The sequence below is a fragment of the Syngnathus floridae genome, chromosome 1 (assembly GCF_059516105.1).
Source record: "Syngnathus floridae isolate MCC-2025c chromosome 1, RoL_Sflo_1.0, whole genome shotgun sequence".
NCBI classification, from domain to species: Eukaryota; Metazoa; Chordata; class Actinopteri; order Syngnathiformes; family Syngnathidae; genus Syngnathus; species Syngnathus floridae.
This window is the reverse complement of record NC_142413.1, coordinates 4,929,316-4,943,174: the sequence shown is the minus strand read 5'-3', so window position 1 is coordinate 4,943,174 and position 13,859 is coordinate 4,929,316. Positions and strand designations below refer to the sequence as shown.

Genomic DNA, 13,859 nt, shown 5'->3' with positions numbered 1-13,859 from the left:
CGACATTCAAGACTAACTGACTAGGAGTGGTGGTGCTGCGCAAATAAAGTATATAAGACCAAAAAAAAAAAAAAAAAAGACCCAGCTATGGCTTTTAACAATAATAATTAGAAATAAAAGTCAAGGCAGTCCTATCAAAATATACCTAACATGCACAATAAATTTTAGGGCACGGCATTTTTTTTTCATAAAACAGCGCAATTTGGAGCAAGTTTACTGAAGTCTTTTTCTGACCAGTGCAACTTTGGAGGGATTTAAGATATTGATCCGCTTTTGATTTACAGTAATTTTTGGGGATTTTTTACTAGTCGTATTTTAACTAATGTAACCTTTGGGAATTTGCTGTAGTATGAATGTCAAAACCATCACAAATTTGGCATGACAGTACTTAATTGAATTTCATGAGTCAAACGTTCAAAAATAGAAGATAGATGGCGCTAACGCGCTCGTACAACTGGAATGTGGACGCAATTGGTGAAGGAGAAGAAAATCCCACGCATGCGCAGTAGTCTATGGGCAGGCCATTTTCAAACAAAACCGCGGGCAGCATTTCAGCAATTTTAACAAGAAAGAAACTTCGACGAACGTTTGTTGAAGCGTTTAGGACAAAACCAGACGAAAATCAAAACACACAATGACCAGCACACTAAAAGGAATTACTCTCAAAGGAAGTGCGGAGCTTGTGGCTGACTTCTTTTGTAAGTATTTATCCTAACTTAACTTTAAAATTGCATTGTGCGTTAAATTCTTTTCTTTTGGACCCCAGTACAGTTAAATACATTTCCAGTAACGCCAAAAGTATTCCCGGTCTTTTCTTAAAACCCGTACGGACGGTGACATCTTTCAAATGTCTCATACACTTATGTTCGAATTCCAAAGTGATGTTTACTCAACATTTCTGTGCAGTCATCTGACTGCATGTGAGCGTGTATTTATGGCGACTTTTCAAATGTGTGTGTGTGTGTGTGTGTGTGTGTACAATTTTAGGCTTCAGCATGGTTGGCTTACCATCAGACATTTCATGATAAAAATCAATTTAAAGTTACTTAAAAAAAAAGCACAGAGCTGTGGCATATGGCACTGCTTAGTGTTGGAAGTAATAAAAATGCTATGTGCTAACCTAGACTTAAAACATAATTAAAAATGTCAAAATACTGTAATTTCAATCAGTAATTAATCACATGATCGATGCCACCACAGTTTTTCCTTATTATGAATGCTCCTGATTCACGAGAAATCATCACAGCAGACGACGAGTTTTATGATTGACATTTATTTGTTTTGCTTGTTCCACAGCTTTTGGTATCAACAGCATCTTGTACCAGCGTGGCATTTATCCTCCAGAGCAATTCACCAGAGTGAGCCAGTATGACATGAGCCTTCAAGTCACCTCAGATCCTGAACTAAAGAACTACCTCGATTGTGTGGTGTCGCAACTCAAAGGTTCGTTGAAACTTCACAGAGTGCGATGTTCGCTAAGTTGAATTTGTCGTGTTGGGAAAACAAAACATAGCTCTAAGTCAAACTAAAGACAAAATTTCAGTTTTGCATTCCACAACATATTATTTCCTGTGTATTTTGGTGCAGAGTGGCTCCTCAACTGCACGGTGCAGAAGCTGGTGTTGGTGATCACATGTCTGCAAACCAACGAAGTATTGGAACGCTGGCAGTTTGATATAGAGTGCGACAAGTCGGCCATGGAGTGCAGGTGGGTGCCGCCATTTTAGTTTGAGTCTTAAATACTTACTTACCAACAAAAGTACTCTTAAAGCTGAAAGGGAGGGGGTTTCTCTGATCAAAGATAATTTGATACATATCTCAGTATGCAAACAATATCAAAAGTATATACATATTTCCATTACACCATTGCTGCCACAAGATGGCAGCATAGCCTTTTTGATTGAGAAGAAACTCAAGTACACTTTAGTTACTTGCACCCTGATGCTCCAAGATGGTGGCAACATGAAGCACTCTGTTTACTTCGATATAGTTATCTAAAGCTGAGCTGGCACAGAATTAATGCTTTGCTTTTTATTTACCGAAGCAAGGAATTTTTCTCGGGTCACAGGTACTATATATTTATAAATTTTCCTCCTGAGCATAAAATAGCTAAAAGTTGAGCTGTTCAGTAATAGGTTTTAAAAAAAAAAAGAAAGAAATCTTTGATTTGGTGTTCACTGTAATGCTCAAGTATTTGTTGTGATCTTTTTTTACTTTTAGTAGTGCCCCTCGAGAAAAGCCCATTCAAACCATCCAGGGTGAGATCCGTTCAGTTCTTAGGCAGATAACCGCCTCCGTGACCTTCCTGCCCCTGCTGGAAACGCCGTGTAAGACCAGTCATCCGCTGGCTTCCAGCAAGATTTCCTCCTAATGTCCGCCTCTCCTGACGTCGTCTTTTTCCCCCGACAGGTAGCTTCAACCTCCTGATCTACACCGACAGAGACCTCGCCATTCCCGATAAGTGGGAGGAGTCCAACCCGCACTGCATCAGCGACCCGGAGGAGGTGCGCCTGCGCTCGTTCACCACAACCATCCACAAGGTGTGCAGCATGGTCACTTACAAGAAGACGTGCTCGCTTTAGAATGGGTTTTCAAACCCGGGGTGGGCCACAACACCCCAAATTCAATCCCACTCACACATACAGTAATAAACATTTTTTTTTTCATATGTTTACTATGGTATTTATGAAGTCAGACTTAATGCAATTAGCTAGGACTTTTTGAAGCGTTCTTAAAATAAGCATGAGGAGGTAGGCATTAAAGACCCCGGCACAAAAAAAAAAAAAACTGAAATCAACACGTTTCACAGAATTTATTTAATGGGGCAACGTCGACGGAGAGGTAGGTCCAAAAAATTATATCGTAACCGATTACAAAAATCAGAATTCAATCACTGTGTACATTTCCAAAAATGCATTTGTGACTTGATAACAAGGCAGTGGAGAGAAAAAAAAAACCTTTTTTTTTTTAATTAGTAAGAAAAATAACTTTCAAAATTTCTTCTGGAAAAGTGCTTTCAAAAGACAATATACATTTAGCTAATAAATATATTAAACAAATAAATACGCAAGGCCGACTGTACTTGTGAGCGTGACACTCCTGTAGTGTGTAGATATAATCTGCATCCCAATGTACATTTTCTTTTGTCCATATCTGTAATCTGTGAGTTTAAAGCCACTCGGTGCAAAAATAATAAATAGATTCTGTATTGTAATGACTAAATAAAAAGACAACAGTGACCAATGACTTATGTTTGTGAGAAGCACTGCACACAAACTGGTGCGCACGATGAAAGTGGTCCGAGACGATTCACTGACACACCCGACAATCGCCATGGTAACCATGGACCTTTCCCAAATCTCAAGATTGAAAATACATGCAGTAAACAAGGAACTAGGCATTAAATGTACGGTATGTGTCGTGAAATGAAGTTTTCCCCCATCACCCTAGAAAAAAAAAGTATAAAAAAGTAAGTCAAATGAGTGAGATGGGAAGAATGTGAGGAAACCACATGGGGGGGGTCCTTGTTGACATTCACACCAGACTGTTGACCAGGCCTTTCTCGCACTCCTCGGCCAAGCACTTCCAATGCTGACGGTTCGTCCGGCAACCCTCCAGCAAAGGGGAACAGTAGTCAGACATGCCTACCAAGGTCTGAGATTGAGAAAAAAAAAAATAGTGAGGGATAGTGACTGAACAAGTACGCTGGATCAATACTCTGTTTCTCTATTGTGATCTTGTTAACAGAAATGCATGACTGATTCAACAGAAAATTCTTACGCTTGTTATTGTGCACCTGAATAAGCGGTTTGTTTCTTTTTATGATTTTATCAATAGCAAAAAAATCAGGAATTATGTTATCATTTTTTTCCACGGTGACAGTTTTTACACTTGAAAATACAGATAAAAAGCATAAATGTGTTTTCACATCATATAATTAGTTATTATTACAGAAAGACCAAATTATGACATTGTTATGTTTTCAAAATTTATTTCAAACTGCTCCATTACCTCGTACAACTGCGTGCAGATGGCATCAATGAAGGAGACTTGCATGCTCGGAATCTTATCTCGCTTCTCTCGATTCATCAAGTCCTGAAATAAAATGAGATTGTAGCGTAATGATAGCAAACAGATGCAGTTCCCGCTGATGTTGTTGCCTTACACTGGGCTCAATGTTCAATTCGAGTCTCTCCTTGTCCCCTTGTTCAAAGAACTCAGTCGCCACCAGCTCTGCGATCTGTGTGAGGGGAAAGCAAAGTGCAGACTTTCACCTTAAATGGAAGCGGTTCCACAAAAAATCATATATATATATATATATATATATATATATATATATATATATATATATATATATATATATATATATATATATATATATATATATATGTATATAGTAGGTACAAAAGTAGGTCAAATTATAATCTTGATGTTATGAGAAGAAAATATTTTAAAAAAAAGTGTATTCAAATTTTCATGAAGAAAAAATATCTTACATCCAACAGCAAGAAAATTGGAATTTCACAAGAATAAAATTCTATTGCACAGCAAAACCCCAATTACCAACTCCACAAATCTAACATAAGAAAAATAAATGTAATGGATAAGAAAATCTTACTTTAATAAAAATCCTTTTTCCCCCCAGGCACAGCTAATTCAGTCTTATCAGAATCTTTGATTTGTTGAGGGCGGTTGCAGAATTTTCTATTACGAAAGCACTTTCATCATGTTATCAAATCGTCTGTGAGGTTTTTTTTTTTTTCCACAAGGCTTGTGCTTTCTAACAAGCTACTGACGAACAAAGATCACCAGGGAGATAAAATAGTTGGGACGCAGCTGCAAGGTGCTTTATGCAAAGCTAATTTTCTTTATCTCTTGTGGTCCTTGCGGAAAAAAAAGATTAGAGATTAACGATGTTATGAATAAAACGTTTTTAAATGGAACCTAATTGAATTTTTAACAATGGGCAACTATAATTTAGATGAGAATTAGGTTGGAATTTTACAGGATAAAAATTGGAATATGAACCAACGCTCACATTAGGATTTTCTTTTTTTAAATTTCCACAAACAATAAAAAAAAAATCATATGTTTAGACACAATCTCTATTTTCTATATCTCTCTTACCCTCTTTTGCACTGGCCAGGGCTTTGTGATTGCTGATATATCACAAGCAGTCATCAGCATTGACCTAATGGAGACATGCAAAACCGATGTGAATATATAGATAGTATCTACGATACGTACGAATGAACCCAGATGACTTAACGTGTTCATCTCACCTAAGTAAGTCTCTATGGTGTTCATTTTCCCAAACAAACTGTCCGTTGTGCGTGAGCTCAAAGAACTCCTCCCGTCTCCTGGGACAAAATGTTAACAAGAAATAAATTCGATAAGTCACATTAGACATTGTCTTCTCCCCCTCCGTTCTTTGTTCTGTATTTTCAGTGTTCTGTACCTACTTAATATACAGGGCCAGATCGGTGGATAAAATAGCTCTCTCAATCATCTTTAGAGTGCATTTGTACTCATCCACGGAGAGGCCACTCAGGATCTGGTTGCCCTGAAACAGCCAGAGAATGAGAACCTTGTTTGTGTCATAACGGGAAGAGAATGGCCACCATGTATTGCGCTTACTGGACTGTTGAGGATCATGAGGCACTGGTCCAAATGGTGGTGCTCCATGGTGGAGTGGCAGTAAAGCTGTGCCAGTGGGTGCTCACTCCTGATAAATGAACACAGGTTAAATAGCCGGTGGATGACCGAGAGGATTCTACCGGGACTCTTCTCCAGCTTCTGTACCTTTGTATGTAGGAGTTGTTGACTCCTCTGTGGTCCAAATCATGGCAGAGCGTAGCGATCATCAGAGCCAGAACCTCTAAATCCCGAAGGCGATTCTGTCAGGAGTCAAATGCTAGCAACTTTGAATATTTGCTTTCGACTGGCTCGGGGATGACAGAAATAGCCTCGACGATGGATGATTCATGTGCTTGCTATGCTACTAACCTGCAAGCGGCCTGATTTAAGGAGGGCAAACATGCACTGGGCAGTGTTGAAAGCATGTCTCCAGTTGTGATAGGCCACGTTCTTCCTGTAGTTCTTCTTCACGCTCAAAATCCACTGGCATAAATTCTAAACAGTGTAGAAGTCATTGTTAATTTGTCACCCAGATGTGGAATGGGTCGTTTCCACTCTTGACGCCTACCGTGTGCTTCATGTGGAAGTTGTGCGCCAGATCCAGGTCGACAAACATGCGCACGGTACCCAACGTGGTTTCCGTGTCCGACAAGTCAAAGTCGCTGAAACCGAAGTCCAGGAGTCGCAGCGACTGGGCCGACGGAATTGAGGCTGCCTGCCCAATGGACCGGGAGTTAGTTAACCATTCCGACAATGTTTGACCAGCCACTGAAAGGGTGAGGAAAGCAACTCTTGCAAATCGTTTCTGCCCTTACTTGAAAAAGTAATGCCCCCTTGTTGCGGGAATTTATTGGTTTTGGAAATCTGAAGCCTCTGACGTAAAAATAACATTTAATAAAAAGAACATGGTGATAACAGTCAAAAGTGGTGGTGACGGTTTAATGGTCTGGGGTTGCTTTACTCTTTCAGGACCTGGACTACTAATGGAACAATAAATTCTGCAGTCTACCAAAAACATCTGCAGGTGAACATTCGGCTATCAGCTGGTGCCTTCAATCTCCAGTATGGCAAGAACCCCAAATACACAAACAACCCAACTTCTGAAGATGTTGTGGTATGACTTCATCCAGACAGTTCATACTGAAAAAGCCTCCAATGAAAAGTGGGCCATAATTCCTCCACCGTAGTCCAAGACTCATCAGCAGTAATTGCAAACATTTGATTTCAGTTCTTGCTGCCAAGGGTGATGCAACCAATTGTTTGGTTCAGGGGCAATTAACTTCATGGCATGGGGGCCAGATAGGTTTGGATCTTCCCCAACACCATAATTCAGAATGTACTTTGGGGCTACATACATTTTGAAGGCACTCTTTGTTTTGTATCCGAGGATTCTAATCAAATATAAATACCTGGAGCCTCTGGGACTCTTCTGCAGAAGCCGAAGCATGATATGAAAGGACCTGCAAAACACACCAGCGGCAGTTTCTGCAGTGATCTTCAGACAGCAGCAGTCGTGTATCAGAGGTTCTACTTAGGATCACCCTCGATACAATTTCTGACAGGTACTGACCTCTAGAGTGACCTGCTGCTTGGCCATGGCTCTGGCCACGGTCTCGTACATCTGCGTGTTCTGGATGGCAAGGCCGCAAAAAATGGCAAAGGCCTCCAAGAACTGTTCGTCGTTTCTGTTGAACTGCTTTATGGTGCCCGACGTCTCGGTCATCTTGTTCACTAACTGGCAGCAACCTATAGACGTGAATATTTCTTCGATTTTTAAAATAATCATGCTTTCTCTCTGTCAAACTTTCCTCACAAGAGAAACTTTTTCATTAAAACAATGCATCTTTTTTTTAAAATCTTTTTGAAACAGTACTCGAAACCCATCCTACCAATGACTTTGTCCTTCTTGCCATTCTTGATCGGAGTGCAGAGCAAACTCGTTATATCTTTCCTGGTGAGATATTGCTTTTCACACTGCCAGATAAAACAAAAGACATTACTTTGGTAAGTAGTTGACAGAAACCTGAAAAATTGTAAAAATACAAACCGTTAAAGGGAACCGTTGATCTTTGCTGACATCAGCGATGTTGAGGGGCTGCATGGTGTTTTTAACATACTGAGCGTACATGTAGTTGATCTGGTTGACGCAAGAAGATTCTCTGAGGAGAGTTATAGCAAAATGTGAAATTATCTAATCATATTTGATCATGAACTTAATATTATATATCAGCATTACTGTTAATTTCCAAACAGGAAACCAAAGTCTAAGTGGGCAGACTACAAAGTTTTGTTATAGGCAAAATAATATGACTCTAGAATATAGTCACAGAATTGCTAAAACCAGTTTGGCTTCATTTTTGTCAATTTTCTTATAATATATATATTTTTTTCTCACTCAATAATATTGAATTGAATAGTGTCACCCTTTGTGTTAAAAGTAATTGCCTTACCTTTTGGAGGAATTAAAGCCTTCACCTTGCTCCTCATATTCCATATGAAAGACACTGGAAAATGGGTTCTGAAAAAGAAAAAGGCAAAGGTGAACTTTTCTTCCTTTTATTTCCTTTTTACAAGACAAATCAACAGTTTATTTCTTCCAGTTAAGCAATCAAGATGGTGCAACTTGTCCAAGTTACAAGCGACGATCCATTACACATCAAGTCTTGCCAGATTGGGAGTTTAGTTCAACATTCCATGTCTTTCTTCTTCTCCCGCCCACCTTATAGGGACTTGTTTTTGCTCGACATGTGCTCACCAAAAGATCCTTTTCCCATTTTAACAGGATGTCAAAGATAAACGAATCACTTTTTTTTTTTATTGTGTAGGAAAACTTTGCTCCCCAGACTAACCCTCCCTCCCTTGGGTCATAAAAAGGGCTTTAAATAGAAAAAAGATCCTCTAATGTTTGGATTTTACTTTAGGTCATTGGCAAGGCTAAGTAGTTTCTTGAAGGATGTTTTTCTCCGGTCCTGAAAACCAATGGTGGGGAACCTGTGGCCCATGGCCCGCATGTGGCCTGCCAGGGGTGTTTAGGGTCACTTTAGTGCTGACCTCCGTGGAGTCGTTATCGGCGATGAAGACTGTGCAAGCTTGGGCCTGCATGAAGGATAGGATGGTTCCGGCAAACTTCCTCAGTAAAACCTCTAGACACTGCTGCTCCTCAAAAATAAGACTGGCCAGTTCCAGCAGCACCTGAGTAAATCATCCCCATAAAGAGTTTTCTTTATGTATATGTACATTACAAAAAGATTTTGAATTTCATTTAGCGGTACCTGATTACGTCGTGTTTCCAACTGTGACGTCTCATACAGCTGCGCGTTGTGCAAAACGATGCCCGAAAATGCCAAATAGGCTGAGAAGTCCTGTTTTGAGAGAAAACCATCTTTCTTGTGATCTTAGAATTATCTTCTCATGAAATTACAACTTGTTCGAAAGCATCCAAATGGAATGATTTATCTTACATTGTTAGTGATGTCCTGAATATTCAGTGAGTAGTTACCGAATGTTCGACTCCTACTCACTGTCAAAATGTCTAAGAAACGATCTAATGTGAGTTTTGCATACCTTTTCATCCTGTTGGGTGAAGGCTCCATCTTTGCCATTTTTCTTATTGATAGCTTGAGCCACTCCGACAACCTGACAATGGATAGGTTAAATGGGTTTTAATGGGCTTTTTGTTACTGTTGTTCTGAGGATATTTTTATTTATTTTTTTATCATTGTACAATACTGTCATTACCTCGTCTTGATGGTTCTTGATAGGAAGGCACAAAATACTCTGCGTCTTGTAACCTGTGATCATATCGACCTCCGCGTTGAATCGAGGGTCCTGTGGGTAGGAAAACCAGAATGGGTATTAAAGTGAAAGTACACCTGAAAAAAATCTTTACGGTAAAGTTGTATGTGCCTCACTAGTCTAAACATAGCATTAATATTGCATGTGTTGAGCAGCTAAATTCACCCATTTTGATCAATCTCAGGTGGCGGCCATTTTGCCACTTGCTGTCGACTGAAAATGACATCACAGTGGCCAGCCAATCACAGCTCAGCTTCAGAAAACTGGTGAGCAATGAATGGTTGTGATTTGAGACCAGCAACTGTGATGTCATTTTCAGTCGACAGCAAGTGGCAAAATGGCCGCCATCGCAGATCTCATTTTAGTTTGCATCAAAGCCTGTAGAGATGACATTGATTTAAATCTAATGTGGGTCAATTTTTTTTAGTTAAAGCTGATGTGGACTGACTGTAGCCTGTTTGAACTGGATTTAAAAAAAAAAAAAATCATAACCACAAACAAGAAAGAGCACTCGCATAAAGAGGTGCACTAATTGGACAGGGCAATCAGAGGAAGACCCTTAATCAACTACAGGAGAGTTGATGAAAGCGATGGCAGAATTCCGGGAAAACATTGCAATGTGCTTCCATTCCCATGATAGAGGGGAAAAAAAACATTCAAGCAATGTTTTGAATAAGCTTCAACGTTACCTCATACGCGTTGGTGATGTTGAGCGGCTGTCCCGTGGCGGCCACGTGCCCCACAATGCCCTTGTTCCATTGCAGTCGGATGCTGCTGCTGGATGATTCCTCAAGCGTGGACCCCTCGGCCACGTCAAAGAGGCGGCTGACCAGAAACTTTGTGTTGGAGCTGTCCTCGCCCACCTGAAAGCCCAAACAAAATGTCTTGCTTTGGTGCCTTGCTCTTTTGATTAGACTCGATGAAGTACAGCAAACAAACCAACATGTTTGTCTTTGACTTCAGCATTCCCAAATTCACGTATTTCCGAGTTTTTTCTGCCATTATTCACAAAATGTATTTATTATTTTTGTGCTCTGGCCTCTTGTGGCATTATGGAACCAAGGAATAATGTTCAAGTGAGATTTTTTTTTTTTTTTTTAATATAAAATTGCTTCTTTAACGCTGTCTTGTGACATCTTGGTCTAAGGCAACTATGCTAAAGTGGGTTGAGGACTTTGGTTCGTACTTTTCTGCCATTTTCAGGTGTCTTGGTGTCAAGGAACTATGTTGAAGTGAGAAGCTGCATTTAGATAAAAATAGTGCTTTGCCACCATCTGGTGGGCATTTACAGGCAATTATAAGTCTTTCGGAGAGCATCAATTACATAGTATTTCTGCTATTTGCAACGTAGCACCAAATTGATCCGATTGGATAAAACATTCTGTTTTTAAGAGCGCAGTGCCCCTTCTCCCCCCACCAGAAATAGTGAGTAGCGGTCGGCAGCAATGAGCTCGTTGATGTGAAGGAAGATCTTGTGGCAGAGTGCTGTCACGTCCAGATGGCTCGAAACGTCCTTCACCAGCTCCAGTAGTCGAGCGCAACGATCACCCCGGTTACTGCCGCCGCTCCCCGCCTTGGCGCTTCCGCCGCCGGCGTCCCCGTCCAGCATCCCGGAGCCCCGCCGGGGGACGCTCTTGTGCTCCGCGTCGCTCAGAAACGTCACCGAGCCCTCCTCGTCCGTCACCACGATGGGCCGGAGAGGGCGGTCGAATTCGGAGGCGGAGATTTTGCGAACAGGAACGCCGGGCGGTTGGTTGGCGTTGGCCTCCGGAGTGTAATTGTCCGAAACGCTAAGGGCGGCGGGATCCGTGGAGGACGGGTTGTCTTTGGAGGCGGACGGCGTGATGGCGTGGACGTGTTCGGCAAACCAGGCATTCACCATGTCCCTGTTAGCAGGACATACAAATCCGATCATTGACAAATCACAATCACAACATGAAGAGGACAGAATAGTGCAGCCTCCCTAACAAATCATCAATTTTGGAGGAACATCTTCAGTATGTTCCATTGCTATTTTATTGCCTTGGAAATCCTTTTGGTATCCTCCTCCGGACTTCTACCTTTCAACAATGAAATCCATCAGACACTCTGAAAGTTCTCTGCAGACTTTGGCTTGTGCTGCAATTTGCAGTTATAAAAAAATGTCAGGAAAACTTAATTGATTTTCATTTCAGAATTTTCGGTGTTAGGTTACTCTAATGATTAACTGCTGGCTGACTCCTATTTCTTATAATGTGATTAGTTAATTCTTAAGACAGCCACATCCGTTTTGAACGAATTCACACATTAACTCTTGCAACCTTCTCAGTTATTTTTATTTACCCTCGTTAAGAGATTGGGGGAAAAATGTCAGTTGGGTTGGAGAGGTTATAAGGTCACATTGACGGTGCAAAAAGTTTTGAAATGGTTTATTTTTCATATAGCATCATAACCTGTCAGTTGAGTAGGGGTGTGTCCATTTTTTTCTCCCTACTATTTACACCAGCAACTGATTGGTCTAAAAAAGTATTTGATCACTTTTTACGTGTTCTATTTTATTTTCAGATAAAAATGTTGTCATATCTGACGAAAATTACGTTTTTTTCCCCCCACCCACAAAATTAGCGATGACATATTTTTGTTCTTTAATATGCATTATTAATGTGTCAATTGTTGAAAAAAAAACTGCTCATAATCAGAAGTGCACACATATTTGCCTTATCTAATTATCACGAGGACGCATTGGAGAGCACACATTAAAACAGCATGCTGTAAAAGTTAATCATTGAATGACCCCCTGCACAATTTTCATGTAACATACACATTGCAAGTAGCACACCACCACCACCAAAAAAAAAAAAGAACATGCACGCGCACGTCGCTCGCTTTTTACCTGGACGCTTTCCGGACAAAGTAGGAGTGCGTGAAGTCGAGGTGGTCGTCCAACCACGCTTCCATCATGTCCTCCTCCATGGTGTGTCTCTGCCTCTATATATCCACAATAGCGCGACGGTCACCCATATGGAGGAGGAGGAATAGAAAAAAAAAAAAGAAAAGACAAATGCGCGGAAGCGAGCACGAAAAAGTAAACAACGTGTAACGCGCGCGAATCACAGGACGCCACTTTTTATTTCTTTTGTGTGTGTGTGTGTGGAAATAGATACAGGGAAGAGAGGGAGGGAGGGAGAAAGAGATCAGTCAAACACTTCCTCTCTTGTCAAACATGAGGAGATAACGCAGATACTCAACCGGCTCCTACGGACGCGCAGTGGCGGAGCGTGGGGTTACAGGCGTCAGGGGCAAAGACACCCACCCCACCCCACCCCACCTTCCACCCCAAACCACTCCTTTCATTGGACGGCCATTGGAGCGTCTCGAGCGGGGGAAATAATTCTGAATGTTATGGTCAAATACAAACAAAAGTACAATAACAAAAGCATGTTGTAAAGTTAGGTTTAATTTAAAGATAATTTAAAGATCAATTTAGATTATATTAACTTTATATTATGGTGATATCCAACTCCGGTGAACTTGAAAATTGAAAGGTATTTCATTTTAGAAAAGCCGCTTAAGTGGTCTTATACTAGCAGGCCCTCCCCAAAAGGAACAAAGAACATGCTGTTTGCTAAAAAAAAAAAAAAAAAAAAAAGTGTTCTAAAAATATCTGTGCAGTGATGTCAGATTTATGTGATGACCTGTTATATATCAGAAATTTTAATTGGTTCAAAGTAAATATTGACTTTTATCAAACAACACCACACCATTTATAGGAAATTATTTAGTGGACCCAGTTTCTGTTTCTTGTCACATTCAGACTTTCTCTCTCACACAAAAACAGGACTTTATTCCAATAAAATAACAAAAAGATTGATTAGAATTTTAAATTTGTTTTGTTTTGAGTTAATCACAGAATTTTGAATATTCTTGATACAATTTTAATTTAAGCGTAAGTTTAAAAAGATTCTGTATTATTTTTAACAGAATGTAGTTTTCATTTTATCCCGTGTATTACAGATTCCAACCTTTTTATGGATTGCGTTGGTTTGACTTTGGTCCCTCCAGATGGACACGTGCCGCCGCCTCCCCCCGCCAGTGGTGTTCCCTTACTGGCAGATGGTGGCTCACTGTCCCTGGAGGGAGGGGAAGTGGGATCATCGCATCGGTGGGGGTGGCGGTGGCCGAGACATTATATCTGCAGGGACCCCCCATTCGAGGAGTCAATTTATTGCTGATGAGGGTTTAACCCTTTTGAAAACTTTGACTTGATAGATGAGAATCAACAAAGTAGCAAGCATACTGTTTGTGTTTTATTAATTACTGTGTGTATATATTTGTAAGCTTTATGCATAATAATACCAATATAAACTATGTGAGTGTTCTAAGATGGGGCTTGGCTTGGTAAGTGACGTGGGTGCCAGTGAATACATTCAATTTTTTTTAGAATAAAA

At 40.4% G+C, this 13,859-nt stretch overlaps 2 protein-coding genes across 3 annotated transcripts; one reads left to right on the top strand and one right to left on the bottom strand.

Moving 5' to 3' along the window:
- Positions 1–467: 467 nt before the first annotated feature.
- mad2l1 (MAD2 mitotic arrest deficient-like 1 (yeast)) lies at positions 468–3,239 on the top strand. Of its 2 annotated transcripts, none has more exons than XM_088373586.1 (5): positions 468–698; positions 1,297–1,443; positions 1,588–1,708; positions 2,224–2,327; positions 2,410–3,239. In XM_088373586.1, the coding sequence occupies exons 1-5, from the start codon at positions 635–637 to the stop codon at positions 2,580–2,582; spliced, it is 609 nt and encodes a 202-aa protein (XP_088229712.1). In that variant the 5' UTR covers positions 468–634; the 3' UTR covers positions 2,583–3,239. The 2 variants fall into 2 exon arrangements, with proteins under 2 accessions (XP_088229712.1, XP_088229704.1); XM_088373578.1 differs by having other exon boundaries at positions 471–698; positions 2,221–2,327.
- On the bottom strand, positions 2,798–12,733 carry LOC148403516 (cGMP-specific 3',5'-cyclic phosphodiesterase-like). The gene is made up of 22 exons (XM_088373513.1): positions 12,305–12,733; positions 10,850–11,318; positions 10,122–10,295; positions 9,376–9,465; positions 9,202–9,273; positions 8,910–8,999; positions 8,689–8,829; positions 8,088–8,155; positions 7,685–7,796; positions 7,527–7,611; positions 7,208–7,383; positions 7,047–7,097; positions 6,206–6,352; positions 6,007–6,132; positions 5,803–5,897; positions 5,638–5,725; positions 5,463–5,563; positions 5,283–5,360; positions 5,128–5,191; positions 4,166–4,240; positions 4,012–4,095; positions 2,798–3,654 (listed from the first exon to the last, which is right to left on the bottom strand). The coding sequence occupies exons 1-22, from the start codon at positions 12,382–12,384 to the stop codon at positions 3,535–3,537; spliced, it is 2,586 nt and encodes an 861-aa protein (XP_088229639.1). The 5' UTR covers positions 12,385–12,733; the 3' UTR covers positions 2,798–3,534.
- Positions 12,734–13,859: the final 1,126 nt, after the last annotated feature.

Excerpts from the sequence above, each read along its gene's own strand:
- mad2l1 (XM_088373578.1), top strand. The coding sequence starts at position 635 with ATGACCAGCACACTAAAAGGAATTACTCTCAAAGGAAGTGCGGAGCTT. Across the intron at positions 1,709-2,220 it reads AAGTCGGCCATGGAGTGCAG|TAGTGCCCCTCGAGAAAAGC; the intron begins GTGGGTGCCGCC and ends TTTTACTTTTAG. Across the intron at positions 2,328-2,409 it reads GCCCCTGCTGGAAACGCCGT|GTAGCTTCAACCTCCTGATC; the intron begins GTAAGACCAGTC and ends TTCCCCCGACAG.
- LOC148403516 (XM_088373513.1), bottom strand. The coding sequence starts at position 12,384 with ATGGAGGAGGACATGATGGAAGCGTGGTTGGACGACCACCTCGACTTC. Across the intron at positions 7,384-7,526 it reads CAAGAAGGACAAAGTCATTG|GTTGCTGCCAGTTAGTGAAC; the intron begins GTAGGATGGGTT and ends TCACGTCTATAG. Across the intron at positions 6,353-7,046 it reads AAGAGTCCCAGAGGCTCCAG|GCAGCCTCAATTCCGTCGGC; the intron begins GTATTTATATTT and ends TCCATTGGGCAG.